This window comes from Panthera leo, chromosome F2 (genome assembly GCF_018350215.1).
Source record: "Panthera leo isolate Ple1 chromosome F2, P.leo_Ple1_pat1.1, whole genome shotgun sequence".
Classification (NCBI taxonomy): domain Eukaryota; kingdom Metazoa; phylum Chordata; class Mammalia; order Carnivora; family Felidae; genus Panthera; species Panthera leo.
In genome coordinates, this window is record NC_056695.1 from 82,778,541 (window position 1) to 82,793,931 (window position 15,391).

General features: G+C 60.1%; 1 protein-coding gene across 2 annotated transcripts; it reads right to left on the reverse strand.

The window, feature by feature from the left end:
* Nucleotides 1–2,758: 2,758 nt before the first annotated feature.
* CYHR1 (cysteine and histidine rich 1) lies at nucleotides 2,759–15,227 on the reverse strand. 2 transcript variants are annotated; one of them, XM_042924027.1, is made up of 7 exons: nucleotides 14,850–14,869; nucleotides 12,215–12,336; nucleotides 8,680–8,760; nucleotides 7,176–7,243; nucleotides 6,073–6,311; nucleotides 5,120–5,331; nucleotides 2,759–3,517 (listed from the first exon to the last, which is right to left on the reverse strand). In XM_042924027.1, the coding sequence occupies exons 2-7, from the start codon at nucleotides 12,255–12,257 to the stop codon at nucleotides 3,126–3,128; spliced, it is 1,035 nt and encodes a 344-aa protein (XP_042779961.1). In that variant the 5' UTR covers nucleotides 12,258–12,336; nucleotides 14,850–14,869; the 3' UTR covers nucleotides 2,759–3,125. The 2 variants fall into 2 exon arrangements, with proteins under 2 accessions (XP_042779961.1, XP_042779960.1); XM_042924026.1 differs by lacking the exons at nucleotides 7,176–7,243; nucleotides 8,680–8,760; nucleotides 12,215–12,336 and having other exon boundaries at nucleotides 14,850–15,227.
* Nucleotides 15,228–15,391: the final 164 nt, after the last annotated feature.

The following is a 15,391-nucleotide window of genomic DNA, read 5'->3' on the forward strand; positions in this document are numbered from 1 at the left end:
TGGAGGGCAGGCTGCTGGAGTGTAAGGAGCACAGTGAGGGGTAAGTGGAGATGTGGTAGGGGTGAGAGAGCGAGGCCAATGGGGGTAGAGACTGGCTCAGCTCAATAGGCCAAGGGCAGAGACTGTGTTGGGGCTCCCCTTCCAATGTCAGCATTCACAAGACAGCCCAGAGAGGACCCAACTTCTCTATGCCTCAGCTTTCCCACTGGTCAGACAAGATGTGTATGTGGGGCAGTACTGAGCAGGGTCCAAGGAGTGGGGGCCGGTAGGGGCAGCAGCTGAGTCCTGCCCAGGATGCTGGCTTCACCCAGGGAAATGCATCCATGAGGCTGGCTTTTCACATAAGGAAACACAGACAAAACATGGTTTGGAATTTTTTTGAAACTATATAGTTACATACAGAAAATATCCAAAGAGAACGCAGACCACAATAGTGACATGTAAGTCATTTCCCACAATGATAAAAACACCTCTCGCTTTCCTCTTTAAAAAATTATTTTTATTATTTTTGCAAATGTCTCACTTGGGTGAACTGAGGGATGTAGTGCACATAGGGGAGTGGTGATGGCGGAGGGGGCAGCCTGCTGTGTGCCCCCAGGCCTCCTCCACATCTGCCAAGGTTGCACCCCCACTCTCTCTAGCTCAGAATGCCAAATGCCAAGGGGTCCTGGAGACAGACCACTGGTGTTCTCTCCTAACAAGGAGGTTGGGAAATCCCCAGTAAATCAATGACCCCGGTGAGATGCCACAAGTAGGTTTGTGGCATCAGCTTCCAAGAGTGGCCACGACACACTACAGTCTCCCAAGGTACCTGCCTCCACCAGGATGTAAGGCTCAGCTGCTGGGGTGAATGTCAGAGTGGGGGCTGTGTTGGGCAAGGCGATGCTGGGATGTATTACTACTCCTCTTGGGCACCCCCCAGACATGCCCTTGGGCTGCCAGAAATAGTGGACTGTATGCCCCCGGCAACCCGGGAGCCCTGGTGCTGCAGAGCCCAGCCCATCTACCACCCCCATCTAAGAGCTGCTAGCCCTAGGACTGTGGGGACAGGGCGCAGAAGGCCCAGCTGGCCTTGGTTTCTCCCTCCTGTGGCCCCTGGCCTGGTCCCCTCTGGCAGCCACATACCTGACCTGCATAGAGATGTTGCCTCCCACCCTACCCCACCCAGGAGAGCCTTCGGGCGCTGCTCCTCTGCCAACTCAAATCTTTCACACACAAACCTAAATTACAGGCAGACCAGGCAAGCCTGCCCCTACCCTGACTTCTCCCCAACATGGTCACTTAGAAATCCAGAACCCCTACACAGAGGGTGTCCATCCTTGAGAGATGCGGAGATCCAGGGACATGGGACCATCCCCTCTACACACAAGACCTAGCACACGGCTACCTGAATCTCATCCTCTGTATCTGCCAGGTGTGTGTGTGTGGCGGGGGGTGGGGGGGGTGGGGGGGGTGCGGTGGGCAGCACTTGAGGACAGGGGGACTCATGCCAGGGTGTGCTCCCAAGGATGTGTTGGGGGCCAGGGCACGGGGTCTTTGTGGAGGGTAAGAAACCAAGTGTAGCACCTCTGGGTGTCCTCAGTGGCCAGGCACAGGTGGCCTTGCAGGAGGGGGTTGCCCCATAAGCCCCACACCCTAGACTGGAAACAGGAAGCTAAATAGTCTTCTCAGTAGAACTAAGCGAGCTGCCCTGGGGTGAGAATTGGCTCAGAGGGCTGCCTGAGCTAGGCACTGGAATGAGACTCTCACTCTACCCCATGCATGGCTCCTTACCTCTATTTTTCAGCCCCCAACTCTCAGGCCAGGAGAGGGAGGGACCACAGGGAAAGGCCAGGCCTGCGGCTCTGCACGCTTACTGTCAGGGCTGCCCCAAGTGCTGAGCCTACTGGGCCCTGGAAATGGGGAGCGAGGCTGGTGGAGGAGGGCAGAGACTGCTCTGAAGCGTGGGGTAGGCCAGGCCTGGGTCAAAGGAAACGGTTCTTTGGTATTGAAGCAGCAGAACCCTATCGCAAAAGAGATGTGTCTCCCAAGCAAAGGAGGGGAGCCAAGCTTTCCCCTTTCCAGCGGCTCCGAGGGTCTCAGGGTCCTCCACACAGGGCTCCTACCCTCCCTGTGAGGCCCCCACACAGGGCCTGCTCACTGCTCACTGAGGCCGTGAAGAGCTCCCTCCAGTGAGGAGCCACGTCGCCCAGGGACTGACCTCTGGGAAGTGGCAGCCAGTTCCTGATAGCAGCACGGGGATGGCCAGCCCACTGGAAACCTCCCAGCCAGGCTAGCTCACTGCCTGCGGCCCCCACAGCTTCCCTCACAGGCTGGGGATGCTGCGCTCTCAAGGCTGAATACAGAAAATAGATTCTCTCTTGCTAAATTTACATAACTTATAGAAGAGCCTATGAAGAGTTTAATTTTGTTTTCCTGGAAAGAGACAGAATTTCACCCTGCATTCCGAAGCATCTGCTGAGCCCTGGCGGCCAAGTCCTATCTCTCTGGAGCAGCTGGGGTGTGTGTGTGTGTGTGTGTGTGTGTGTGTGTGTGTGTGTGGTTGCGCGCATGTGTGCGCTGGGGCTGCTGCAAGACCCGGGTCCTGCCTGCTCCCCTGCCCAGGCCTGTGACAGGGGGGCAGTGTCTCCGAGTCTCTGGCGGGGGGCGTGCATGGAGGCGTGATAACAAGGACCTGCGGGCTCTGACCCCCAGGCCAAACCAAAGCTCCCCCGATGTCCAATTACAGCCACACCTTTCCCTCGAACAAAACAGAAAGTAGGAAACAAGGGTGCCTTTTTAATTGCAATCAAATATGCCGTCTGAAGTCAGCGTGCTCCCTGAGCCCGGCCCAGGGGCCGGGCGCAGCCCAGAGCAGACGGTGCGCCTCACTGCGCCATGGGGGCCAGGGCATGGCCACGGGCTTAGCCCCATTGTGTCCCTGAGCCACCGTCTCCTCTGCAGGTGGCCCAGCCTCCGGTGCCTGGGACAGGGGAGGCGGGGCGGAGGGCGAGGTGAGAGCACTCACACCTTCGCACACGCATGCAGACCTTCCCAATGTTTGCATCTGTTCCTTCTCCTCTGCTAAAACGGTCAGACGGCACTGCGAGGCCGCTGCGGGGCAGGCGCGGGCAGCGCGGCGCCGCCTACTTCTGTATCTGGAACAGGAAGAGCCGCAGGTTGATGTTCTTGGCGGCTAGCAGCTTGTTGCACTCCACAGAGTCGACGATGGGCAGTGGCACGTAGTCCGTCTCGTTGCTCTCGTTGGTGAAGACAAAGTGGTAGATGACGGGGCTGATCTTTACATCATCGTACGGGCCCTTGAGCAGCAGGAAGGAGCACTCCAGGGGCGCCGTGACCTTGCTCTTGAGGAGGAGCTGGAAGGAGAGTGTGCGCTTGCATGACAGGTTGGGGTTCCGCTCCGAGTCGTTCACGCGTGCCTTCAGGACCCACGTCTGGTTCAGCACCGTGAACCTTGGCGTCTCGTAGTACAGGCGCGTGATGAAGTCATCTGTGCGGTATGGCCGAAACTGGACCTCTGTGGAGACAGACAGGCCGGGAAGAGCCGGCAGTCAGTGTGGGTGGGGCCGGGTGGCGGTGCCTTCCGAAGGCCGAGGATGCAGGCTCAGCCAGGGAGGAAGGCGACTTACCGGGAGGACACAGCGTGCTCTACTTGTCACAAGGCAAATCAAACGCAATTATGGCAAATGGAGGCGCACACAAGCTTTGGGGGAAACAACTACAAACAGAAGTAACACGCATTAGCTGCAGGGAGTCCAGAGGCTGAAAGAAGTGAGCGGCCCGACCCCCGCTGGCCTCCCTCTTCGCCTCCCCCAGGGCCCAGCCCAGGCAGAGGGAGGCCCACCCAGGGGCGTGGGTAAGCAGACACACAGACAGGATGCGTTCTGAGAACAAGTGCACTTTATTGGTTCTGATACAGAGCTGCCAGAAAAGCCGGCGGGCGGTCGGGCAGGCAGGCACGTGGCACGTGAGCCCGCACGGGGCGCAAGGCAGAGCGCTGGCGTGTGGCCCAGTGCTGGGCTCCTGTGCTGTCACACAGTTCTCTCAGCACAGCCCGGGGCCCACGGCCCGCGAGTCCCTCCATGGAGGTGGCCAGTCCTTCCTGCGTGGACGAGGATCCCTGCCCAGCCACCGCCACAATCATGATGCCTTGGCCTGCCCAGACCCACAAGGCCCGGCCCGGACTGTCTGTGCCATGGCGCCCACCGGGGCAGCTGAGGCTGCAACTAACCAGGGGCCGTGACCTGCTGCTGCTGAGGCTGCTGGCCCTCGGCCTCCCGGGCCTGTGCAGGCCTACACCTAGCCAAGGCCTAGTCCAGGCAGCATGGTGTGACCGGTTGCCTGCGACCGCCCTTGATGCTCTGAGCCGGCTGCCTGGTGTGGGCTGAGTAGTAGAGGGTCGTAGTCTCCCTGAGTGGCCCCAGTGGCAGCAGGTGCTTCTCGCTGTTCTCTGTGTCTGGACCAGGCTCTGGCCTGGTTCCTGCTCCCCAGCATGTCCAAAGGCAGTGGCCGTGGCCAGGAGAGCCCATGAGATCCAGTGGGCCTGAGTGCCGTCCAGCCTGCCCGTCTCTGGGCGTCCACTCCCGGCTCTGCATTTTGAGCCGGGCACCCTCAGCTCATTCAGGAGCCCCGCCCCTGAGCATCTTCTCGATGGCCTCAGGAAGCCCGTGGCCACTGCAGTAATTGCCTGCAGGCGGGACCGGATGTGCTGAGTGCTCTTCTTGCCTTTGGCTCCACAGGACAGGCCTCTAGCTCCCGGGCCCTCCAAGACACACCCACCTTCTGCTTAGACCCTGACTGTCCCAAGGCTGTGCAGCCCCACTGTGTGCAGTAGGATGCCACGTCATTAGGGTGGCAGGGCCGGGGAGGGGAGGACAGGTGAGAGGGCCTTCTGAGAGCCATGCAGGTGCCCCCGGGGTCCTGCCTCGGCCCATCCCCTGCTCGGCCTCTGGCACATCTTCGCCCCCAAGGTGTCCTCCCATTCGCCAAAAGCTTGTCCAGAGCCTGGCCACCCAGCATGGCCTGTGCTCGCTGCTCAGAGCCCACTGCTCCCCAGGCTCCCAGCGGCCGCACCCCCCCTCACCCCGTGTGGCATGCAGTGGGCCATGGGGCGCCTCACCTGTGTAACCGATCTTCTCAAAGCTGAGCAGGCTGAAGATGCTGTTGTAGAGCTGCATCTCCTTGCGGTGGCTCTGGTCCATCTCGTCTAGGATCTCCATCAGCTCGTTGCCCGTCTTGGTTGGGTGGGCGCACGCAGCCTCATGCACCGTCAGCTCGTGGAAGGGGCCATGCCACGGGCAGCCGATGCGCTTATATTTGCACTGGGTCACCCTAGGGAGGAGGCGAGCACCGTGGTCACGGCCTGCGCCCTGCGGGAGGTGGCTCTGCCTCTGCCTAGCCCTGCTCATACACAGACTACCCCCCGAAGGCCATTTTCCCCATGTGCCAGCTCTCAGGAAGGGGTCAGGGTGTGTGTGAAAGAAAAGTAGCCCATGAGAGCTGTGGCTACACAGGCCACCTACACCCTTTGCTGTGAGGACTCTCCTGCTTAATAACAGTGGCCACTGACCATGGTCTTGCACCCTATGCAGCTTCACACCAAGCAAGGCTCGGTGGCCTGGCCCCACTGGGCAGATGGCAGTGTCAACCAGCAGGGGCTGGGTGGGGGTGCCCGTGCAGCTTCACACCAAGTTCCTAGAACTTGTCATGCTCTCCTGGGCCCCAGGATGCCAAGGACAGATAGCCTCTAAGAGGCCACCATGCAGCCAGAGAACCCTGGAGAGCCAGGGTGCTGTCCAAACAGGCACCGGGTCCAGATCCAAGCCCCCTGCCCTCTGTGGGGCCCCGCCCCCACCCCAGCCCCCCCGAGGGCCTGGGTCCTGTGTAGCTCCACCCTAGCCCACTCCTTCTAGGCTGTCACCGGGCCATGTGTGCAGAACCCAAGGCCAGGGCAACACAGCCAGAGCATCCCACATGCTGCGGCCTCGCCTGCACCAGGGTGGCCTCCAGACCCGTCCTGGGCCCCACACGCGTGGCTAAGCCTCGGGTGGGCAGGCCGGCCCAGGCGGTTACCTGTCCTGGCACTCTTCTTTCTGGTGCCTCTCCAGGAGGGAGCGGGGAAACTGGCGCAGGCAGAAGCCACACTCGGAGGGCAGCTCGCTCACGGCTTTCTCCACAGCCAGGTTGCGGCAGCAGAGGCTCTTACTGATCTCACAACGACAGTTAGGGCACGTGGCCTGCTCCTCCTTCAGCCGGGCATCTGCTAGTAGGTGGATAAAACAGCCAGCGCACATCAAGTGACCGTTAGTACACTGCGAAGAAGGAAAGGGAGATGAGCTCACAGACTTGCAGGACGTGCACACACGCACGCACCAGCATGCCCCGCCAGCTCCAGCTGCAGAAGGGACTGCTGGCGAGGAGAGGCAAGGCACGCTGTTGTTTAGCAAACAGAGCCACTGCTCAGGTAGGACAGGCCTTTTTCCTGGAACACTGCAAAGACACGGCCGATGGAGCTCCTGTGGAGAGGTGGGTGACTCAAAAGTGGCCCCTGGTGGCTTACAGAGGTAACAGATCTCCACCGAGGCAGGCCCACTAGTGGTGATTGGTTTGGCCACACTGGGGCTTGAAGCCTGGCCTCTTCCCATCCCAGGAGCTAGGGACTGCCTCGAGAGTCCCCTAGAGGCCCTGATTTCGGGACGCCTCCAGGAACACAGGCTCTTGTCTGGGCATGGCTGTGGCACTTGGCCCGCAGCTGTCAAGTGGGGCAGGAGACACTGCTCCCCTGTGCTGGCGGTTGGGGGCCTGTCCCCTCCACTCCAGCCCTCCTTGGCCAGCACGGGTGAGAGTGTAGTTGCCACCCACGCAGTAAGGCTGGCTACCGGCAAGGGACTTCCTAAAAACTGCACAGAGCTGTGGCAGGTGAGGAGGCCCAGTTGGCCTGGGACAAGGATGTGTGGGCACAGTGCATGCCTGGAGGGGAGAATGGGAGCTACAGGCAGGACATATCGCTGAACTAGGTCGGTAGGAGCCGGGCCCCCTCCTTTTGTGAACCCGCAGATCTGAGGCCCAGACACTGTCTGCCAGCAACCTGCGCCTTGCTGGGAGTCCTTGCGCATGTGGGCAGTGGGCTGCCTGCTCAAGTCCTGTGTTGGGTCTCTGACTGATTCCACACATACCTCCTGAGTGCTCACTTGGCGCCGTCGAGAGAGATACACAGGCTGTGGGGTTGGCCCTCCAGGGGCTCCTAGTAAGAAGGGCAGGAGAGGCCCACAGAGAAACCAAGAGACACAAGAGCAAAGCCTTGAGCTGAGCATCCCCTGAGGGCAGACACACCTTCCCTAGACCTGATCCTGACTAGTAAAAACCTGCGGCAGCAGCAGATGGGGAGGAGCAGAGGTCAGGGAACATTGAGGGGACACGTGGGGGTTCTGCCAAGGGTGGCTGGATTTCCACTTGGAGACTCTCCCACAGCCAGCCGGGGGTAAAGGGGCAGACAGCGCCATCAGAGGTCTCGCCAGCAGCTAGCCTGGGCTCACCAGCTGTGGCAAACCTCCAGAAAGCCACTGGGCCACAAGCTTCCCTTGAGGTCCGGGACCCTTCTGGAGGGGGGTGCAGTGCAGTAACGGCCTGGCCACATCCACACACACGGGGCCCTCAGTAAACACCCACTGCCATCCCACCAGTTCAGGGGTCTGTGCACCCAGAGCTGGGGAGCTAGGGTAGGCTGTGAGCTCTTGGCACCCATATGCCAGGCCTGGGGTCTAGTGAGTGGTGGGACTTACGTGCTGAGGACCGGTGGGGGTAGGCTGGTTGGGGACAAAGGCCTCACACGTTGAATCCGCGTCCACACAAACGCCCCACAGATTATCTGCACTGAAATCTCAATTTCTAAGTCAGGTCAAAAATTAAAATGTGCAAGATGTGGAGGAGGCGCTGGCTGGGCTCAGGTTTGGAGGAAAAGGGTCTGACGGGGGTGGGCCTGTGCCAGCACTGGACACACAGGCTAGCTGCAGAGTGCTGCTGGCCCAGCCAAGGGACAAGCCAATACCCACATTCAGCCAGCACCTTGCCAGTTACCCAAGGGATCCGACAAGTAGTTGGGAAGGGCTGAGGCCTGCTCACAGGAGCAGCAGGCTGGAAAGGCAGTCTACCCTGTCCACCCCCAGAGGTCAGTGGAGAAGCCAGAGATGCGGTGACTGGAGAGGAGGGGGACACAGATGCCATAGGCCCCTGCCACCCTGTAGGAGGCACAGAGACCAAGGGCCTGGGGCATACCTTTAATCACAGCCCCCACCGCGGGCCTGAGCCCGACAGAGGCCTGGGTTTGCCAAACCCGAGCCCCAGAGAGAAGACTGCTGGGGTGTGCAGAAGGCACAGGGAAGCTGAACACGCGATCTAACTACTAACTCACAGGAGGGGGAGACTTCAGGCCGCCCCCTGGAAGGGAGGCCAAACCACAGAGAACCACATTCAGTGAAGCCACGACCAGTGCCCGGCACCCTCAGTGAGGAAGCCTGGCCAGATGCACACTATGAGACCCTGCCCCCCCACCCCAGGGCCCGGGGCCCCACACCACTCCATATGCACCCTAGTTCTCGATGCTGCCTGGTGAGAGGTTGCCCGGGCAGGGCTCAGCTCTGCAGTCACCACTGGCCTGAGCGGAACAGCGACAACACCCACCTGGCATCTCTTCTATTTCAGGGTGGCCCAGCTGGGGGTGTGTGGACCTGAGGGTGAGAGGCTTGGATGGCATCCTAAGACCTGAGGAACACCAAGGTTACCACGTGTGTGACTGCTCACCTCCCGGCACTGCCCTGAAACCCCGCTATTCTGAGGCAGAGAGAGGGGGCCTGCATACCCCTCCCAACAGGCCCCTCCTTAGAGTTCGGGGGCTGCAGGAACATCCAAGCTCTCACGCCAGCTCCCACCCCTCCTCCTCCTGGAGCCTCTAGACCCAACACGGGTTTAGGTGATAGGACTCCACAAAGAAGCACTGAAACTGGCCCTCCTTGGGGGAAGGTAGGGCCCCTGCCCCGTAGATCCCAACAGCTCAGGTGAGAGCTGGAAGACAGTGAGCCAGCAAGATGCTGCAGCCCGTCCAAGAGACAAGCTGATACCCACACACAGCCAGTGCCTCACCAGGTACCCACGGGATGCTCCTGGGTGGAAACAAGGTGGCTGGCCCGGGTCCAGCTGACACCCAGCCCAGGAGATCTGTCCACAGCAGGGCAGTCACCAGGCTCCAGAGCCCTCCCTGCTATCCAGGCCCTCACTGTCCTCCCAAGCAAGACCCTGACTCCACATGCAGGCCTGGCCACATGCTAATGTAGACCCAGCCTCCTCAGTGGCTAGGCTGGACTGCACCTACCCTGATTTGCCCAGCCAGAAGCTGAGTCCCAAAGGGCTTTGCACAGTATCAGCTGCCCGCCAAGCCTTTGATGGACAGCCCCAGCCAGAACAGGCCAGAATGTCCCACTCCACATGCTAGAGCCAAGCTCCCAAGAGCCTGGGTACCCCAATAAGCAGCTCCTGAAGCGCCCACCCGGGCTGCCGGTAAGATCCTGATAGGAGGAGGGGCAGGAAGAAGGGCCTCCCAACTCAGAACATTACAGAGCCTCCCAGGACAGATGGTGGCTTAGACTCTAGCCTATAGGTCACCAGCAGCATAACCCTGGCTTGTTGCTTCCCTCTCTGGGCCTCACTCTACTCAGGCACAAAGAATGACAAAGACCGACTCACTTCATCATGTGGGGTGAGACAACACGTACAACAGCATGGCTTGGCCCCCAACACATGACAGGCACAGAATAAACACTCACCATGGCCATCACAGAGCAGAGCCTGGCCGGCCAGTCACATGGCCACCACCTGCAGAGCCTCAGAAGGGACTCCTGGCACAGGTGTGCAATTTCAGCAAAAGCCCCTCCCTCACCCCTGAAGTCCCCAGCCGCATCCAAGCCACAGCAATCCCCTCCAAAGCGCTCCGCAAATGGCCCAGGAATGGGCATTTGTACCTGTCCCTGCAGGACATCACCCAGCAGTCCCTCCCTCTCTCTACCTGGGCACAGGCAGCTTACAGGCACCCAGGTCAGCTTCCCCCTGGGCTAAGGAGGAGCTGAATGTACCTTCCAGACTCATGAGTGGGGAGCCCTGACCCCAGGCCTTGGGCTATGAGAGGGTCTTAGAAAACACCCAGCCACCCCACCCTGTCTTCTGGAAACCAAGCCTTGGTCAGTCGGCCTTTCAGGCCCTCTTTCAAGCCTGGCATACATCGTCCCCTCAAATCCTAGGCCCGTGAGAGCAGCTCACCATCAAAAGCATAGCTGAGGGCACTAACCGCAAAACTGCTCCTTAGCCCAGCTGCAGGCCCCCCTTCATCATGCCCATCAGGGCTGCAGGGCACCCCACACCCCCCATGTTTGGCCTGAAGTCTCCTCAATCTCTTAACTCAGGTGGCCTAAGAGGGACCTCACTGTGTCCAAGGAACAAAGGGGTTTTAGGTAAAGCCAGGACTCTTAGCTCTCCGCCACATTTCCGGTTTTAAGCCCCGGACCTTGGGCTCCTGTCATCATGCTAACCCGAGTCAGGACTGAGGCTCTTGCTCAGAATGTGGATACGCCCTGGATCAAAAGGCAACTCAAGTGACAAACCACCACCACGAAAAAATAAAACTTCTCATGCGGCCAGAGTCCGGAAACTTTGCCCTTTCTATGCTCTTGTTTTAGATACCTAGGCAGATACATTTCTGTAGCTCTTTTCTGCTACCTTTCTCACCTCAAGGCGAGAGCCAGGAGCTAGAGAAGAGAATCCCAGGCCAGGTGGGCAGGCAGCCCTGCAGGGGATTCCTTAAACATCATTTAGAATAGAGCCTGCAGCATCAGGCATGCTGACAGTGACGGGATGCCCCCCAAGGCCTGTGAGCACACTGGCTGGAGCCTGGACAGAGGTGGACCCACCCCCGTTTCCTAGGTTTTTTTTTTTTTTTTTTTTTTTTTTAACCAACGTGACTGCCAATCAAGTATCCAGTCCCCTTGCGCCAGGGCATGAGGCAGGTCCTGGTGGAGACCGGAGGCCTGGGGGCGAGAGGCACAGCAAGACATCCCCTGTGCTCCCACAGGGCAGAAACTGGCAAGTGACCCGTGAAGCAAGGACAAGCATCCTGTAGCAGGGAGAGACAATGGCTACAGAACAGGGTCACGGCCTCTGTAGGGCCCCAGAAGAGAAGTAGGAGTGGGGACGGGGCACGCAGGCGGAAGGGGCACAGGAGCAAAACGCTGGAGTGGTGAGGTGTGTTGCTGGCAGGCCAAGGTCTGAGGCTAGGAGTGGTGGGTCAGAAAGCCAGTTGGGGCCACGCCCTGTGAAAGACCCCCCTGCCTACTCCTTCACCCTGATGGAGGTCACAGGGAACTTTTTCTGGCAGAGAGCCCAGCGAGGGGTTGGGAGACCTTGTGGCCCCTCCCTCCAGATGCTGGACCACAGCTGAGGGCCTCGGCGATGTCTGCAGGGTCACACCAGGTGTGTCACACAGAGGACACACTGGGCCTTGTGTGTAGGGTTGGGGGACAGCCTGGGAAGGAGATCAGGATAAGGTTGCATCTTCAATGCTCCAGTCACCAGAAAGGCTGCCTTTGTCTCCCCCAGAGGAGGTGCTCCCATATGCCGAGGGGGCCGGGTCACATCACCCTAGCACCACAGTTCTGTATCTACAGCAGGTGCCTGTTGCGCACTCCTGCATGAGTGTCCCTGTTGCAACTCCAGTCCTCCTGCCCCCACCTGGGTGCTGCCCAGGACTCTGGAGATGTCAGGCCAGTCACCAAGGACACACCCAACACCCACACAAAGAACATCAAAGCCAGCATCTGCTGAACCTACTCTGTCCTTGATCTGACCTGACCTACCTTAAAGTAGGCCATGGCGAAAACCATTTGCATGACTGCCTTGCTCTTATACGAAAGCAGGTTTCCCAGCCCAGGTGTGTGGTTTAATGTGCTAGATGTGTGGGAGAGCCAGCTGTGTGAAGCCAGGGGCTCAGGCTCCACAACAGCCGGAGACGTCCGCTCCGGGTGAGCTCTTGCCACCACCAAGGCTCCCCTGGTGGCATGGATGTGGGGGCTGGTGGCCACAGCACTCTCAAGTTGCCGCGCACTCAGCCAACTCCAGAGGCCCACGGAATTGTCCCCTGCAGACCCAGCCAGGCACAGTGCACTGGGCTCACCATGGCCACTGGTAATTCTCCTCACCCCAGAGCTGGGCACCATCTGAGACAGTCCCCAGACGCACAGCGTGGCTGGTGCCTGCTCCAAGCTGTGTGTCCTGGCGGAGTCAGGAGAAACGTCGCTGGTAGGAACAGAGAATGGAACACGTCACATGCCTGAGACCAGCCCACCAAAAAAGGACAGTCAACATGGCATGCCAAAGAAGACCCCCAGAAATGGAGGGGCTGAGCCCAGGCCAAGAGATAATGGTCAGTAGTGGGACCCAACCAGGGACATGAAGAAGGTTAGGAGACAGCATGTATAGGGCCTACGCCATTTAGGACCAGATCCTCCTGGGAGGAAACCCAGCTCAGATGCATCCAGGCTCGTCCCCACCCCTACCCTCAATGTCCCCATCCAGGTCACATGCAGCGGGGAGCCACCAAGAAGCCTTCCCTCCTTCCTCCAGCTCATCCCTCAGGCCCCTCGTGGGCACTGCTATGCATCCATGCCAGGCATGCCCCCACCCACGGCATGGCTTCCAGCAACCAGAGCATGTTCCGATCCGTGGCAGGACTCTAGTCAACCCTTCTAGAGCCAAGGGCTCTACCGCTGATCACATGTTCTAGAGCTTTCTGTAGGCATCCAGAGATGAGAGAGAAACAACTCCCTATCAAGGCCCAGCTGTCACTTTGGAAGAATGGAGGTAGGGCAGGGGCCGGTGCTAAAGCCTACAGTTCAGCGTCATGGTCTCTCCTTGCTCAGCAGGCCTGTTTCCAGGGAAGCTGCTGAGCAGAGCCCACTAGGTCATGGGAAGGCCACAGGTCAGGGCTATCTCAGCTCCTCTACTCTCTCCATCATCACAGCTGTTTAGCTGCCTGCCTCCAGTCTGCCCAGGACGGAGCTCAGCTCCCAGCACACTGCAGGCCGGTTTGAACCAGCCAGGCTCAGAGGCCCCATCACCGGTAGCTCTGGCCAGAGGCAGAGCTTTGGCTCTCTGTGCTGAGTGGACCAGGAAGCAGCACCATGTGGCCTGTCATCGTGCCAGGGCCAGGTCTAGCCCACTCACAGGATGGGGGGAGAACCCCAAATTCCCCTGGGACCCTCCCCCACAACCCATCATTGGCTTGGCTTTTTGGGGCTCTCATTTAAGACCCAAGAAAGGAAGACTTCTTCCACCTGAGAGGATCAAAAGGTCACGGGCAAGGAGAAAATGGGCTGGAGAGGGGACAATTCCTGAAGGGTCCCTCCAAGGCTGAGGGTCCATGGGAAGTGCTCCTCCAATTGGGTCAGAAGGCCTGTGGTATTCCTGAGCTAGGGCCTCTGGCCAGGAGGTTAGGCAGAGAGCCAGTGCCCTCATCCCAAAGAACTCAACCCACTTCCCTGCCAATGCCTTCTCTTTCCTCTGTCACCTGGGTACACCAGGGTCCTCCTAAGCTACGTCATGCCAAAGCAGGAAAGGATTTGGAGATCTAGAGGCGGGGGAGATGGCAACCCAGATTAGCCCGGTACTGCTTACTACAAAAACGGCCCTCTTGCCCATGGCCCCCTGTTTGAGTAACAGAACAAAGCCCCATCAGCCATCACCAGTCCTGTAAGTGCAAAGAAAGGTGACCGAGAACCTGTTCCATTCCTCAAAAGGATTCTGGGAGGAAGCCTATCAGAGGGGTGGGGGTGGGGAGAGAGACAGGTGGACAAAGAAGAGAGCACACTGTAAACTAATTCTAGGGCCAAGGTGTGGCCCCTGCTGCTCTGTGACGCCCATGTAAGATCCACCTGGGCCAAGTCCCCTCTCTGATGGCTGTGGCTGGTTAAGGATGGAGTCCAGCCAACATTCTGGATTCTCAGATGGTAAAAGGAGGGTGGACACACCTCCTGGAGTGCTGGTAGCCTGAGAAGCCAGGCCTGGTGTGGGTAAAGTAGAAAGGGGTGGGAATCTAACTTAAGGCATAGCATATACAGAAAGCATAAGGTCAGCCTGGGAAGAGAGGAGGGACCCAGACTGTGGGGTTTGATGCAGGTAGTTCACCCAGAGGAAGAAATGAGGGGAAGGGAAAAGAGGTGATCCACTCCTTTCAATTCTCTTCCAAAATGAAAGGCAAAGAGAGTTCTTTCAATAAAGAGGTAGAAGGTACACGACAAGAGCTTGAAGGCAGGTTTCGGGGGTGTGGCTACTAAAAGAATAGAGAAAGAGCTGTTGAGTGAAGAGGAAAGACCAGGGTCTCCCCAAGCCCAGGGAGCTCAAGAATGAGGGGAGCAGGCTCGGGGCGAGGAGGGGGGGGGGGGGCGGGAGGGGGCGGAGGGAGGAGAGCGAAGGGGCGCGGGATGTGGGTATCTGTCACCAGCTTTCTCTGGGGGCAGCTTGAGAGGGTGAGCTGGGGAGTGCTGAGGTGGGGGCAGTGGGGAAACCCGGAAAGTAAAGAAGCGAAAGATTCGGATCTGGGAACAAGAGAAGTCAGTACGAGAAGCTGGTTACCAGTAGGAAATAAAGTGCTAACAGAAGGAGAATGTAAAGCTTCCGAAGAGCCGCCGGTATCCCGACTGCTGGGCCCCGGAGCTCAGACCTGCCTTCCGAGGATACGCGGTGCCCAGGGAGGGGGGCGGCCGCGGCGGGGCTGCAGCCGGGCTGGGTCGGGGTCGGGCCGGCGGCCCTACCTGGTACACGGAGGCCTTAGGCAGGTCCAGGCAGACGGTGCAGCACAGCACCGAGTAGAGACGCTCCTCCAGCTTCCCGCTGCCCGCCGCCGCCGCCGCCGCCGCCGCCTCGGCTGCCTCGGCCGCCCGCAGCCGCTTCTTGGGCGGCGCGTCGGGGTCGCCGGCCGCCTCCTGCAGCTGCCGGGCGCCTGCCAGGCCCGCCTCGTCCGGGAGCCCGGGCCCCGCCGCCTCGCCCAGAGCCGCTGCCGCCGCCGGCCCCGCGGCCGCCCCTGGCCCGGCCCCGACCCCGACCCCAGCCCCGACCCCGGCCCCAGCTGGCACGGCGCCGGCAGGCCCCGCGGCCGGCCCGCCCCCGCCGGCCTCCTCCGCGCCGGACATCGCGGCCGGTCGGCCCGGCGGGCGGGTGCCGGCGCGCACCCGCGGCTGGAGGTTAGGGGCGCCGCGCGCTCCCGCCGCCCTCTCGCTGCCGCCGCGACCCCGCAACCCCGCTCCCTGCGCCGCCGCCTCAGTGGGTCTGGCCCGCGCGTCGCCCCGAAGCTGCC

What these genes read in the sequence shown, in the direction of transcription:
- CYHR1 (XM_042924026.1), bottom strand. Translation starts at nt 15,227, where the DNA reads ATGTCCGGCGCGGAGGAGGCCGGCGGGGGCGGGCCGGCCGCGGGGCCT. An exon ending in CTAAGGCCTCCGTGTACCAG is followed by an intron (nt 6,312 to 14,849) that starts GTAGGGCCGCCG and finishes CCTTCTTCGCAG; the next exon opens with TGTACTAACGGTCACTTGAT. An exon ending in AAAGAAGAGTGCCAGGACAG is followed by an intron (nt 5,332 to 6,072) that starts GTAACCGCCTGG and finishes CCTCCTCCCTAG; the next exon opens with GGTGACCCAGTGCAAATATA.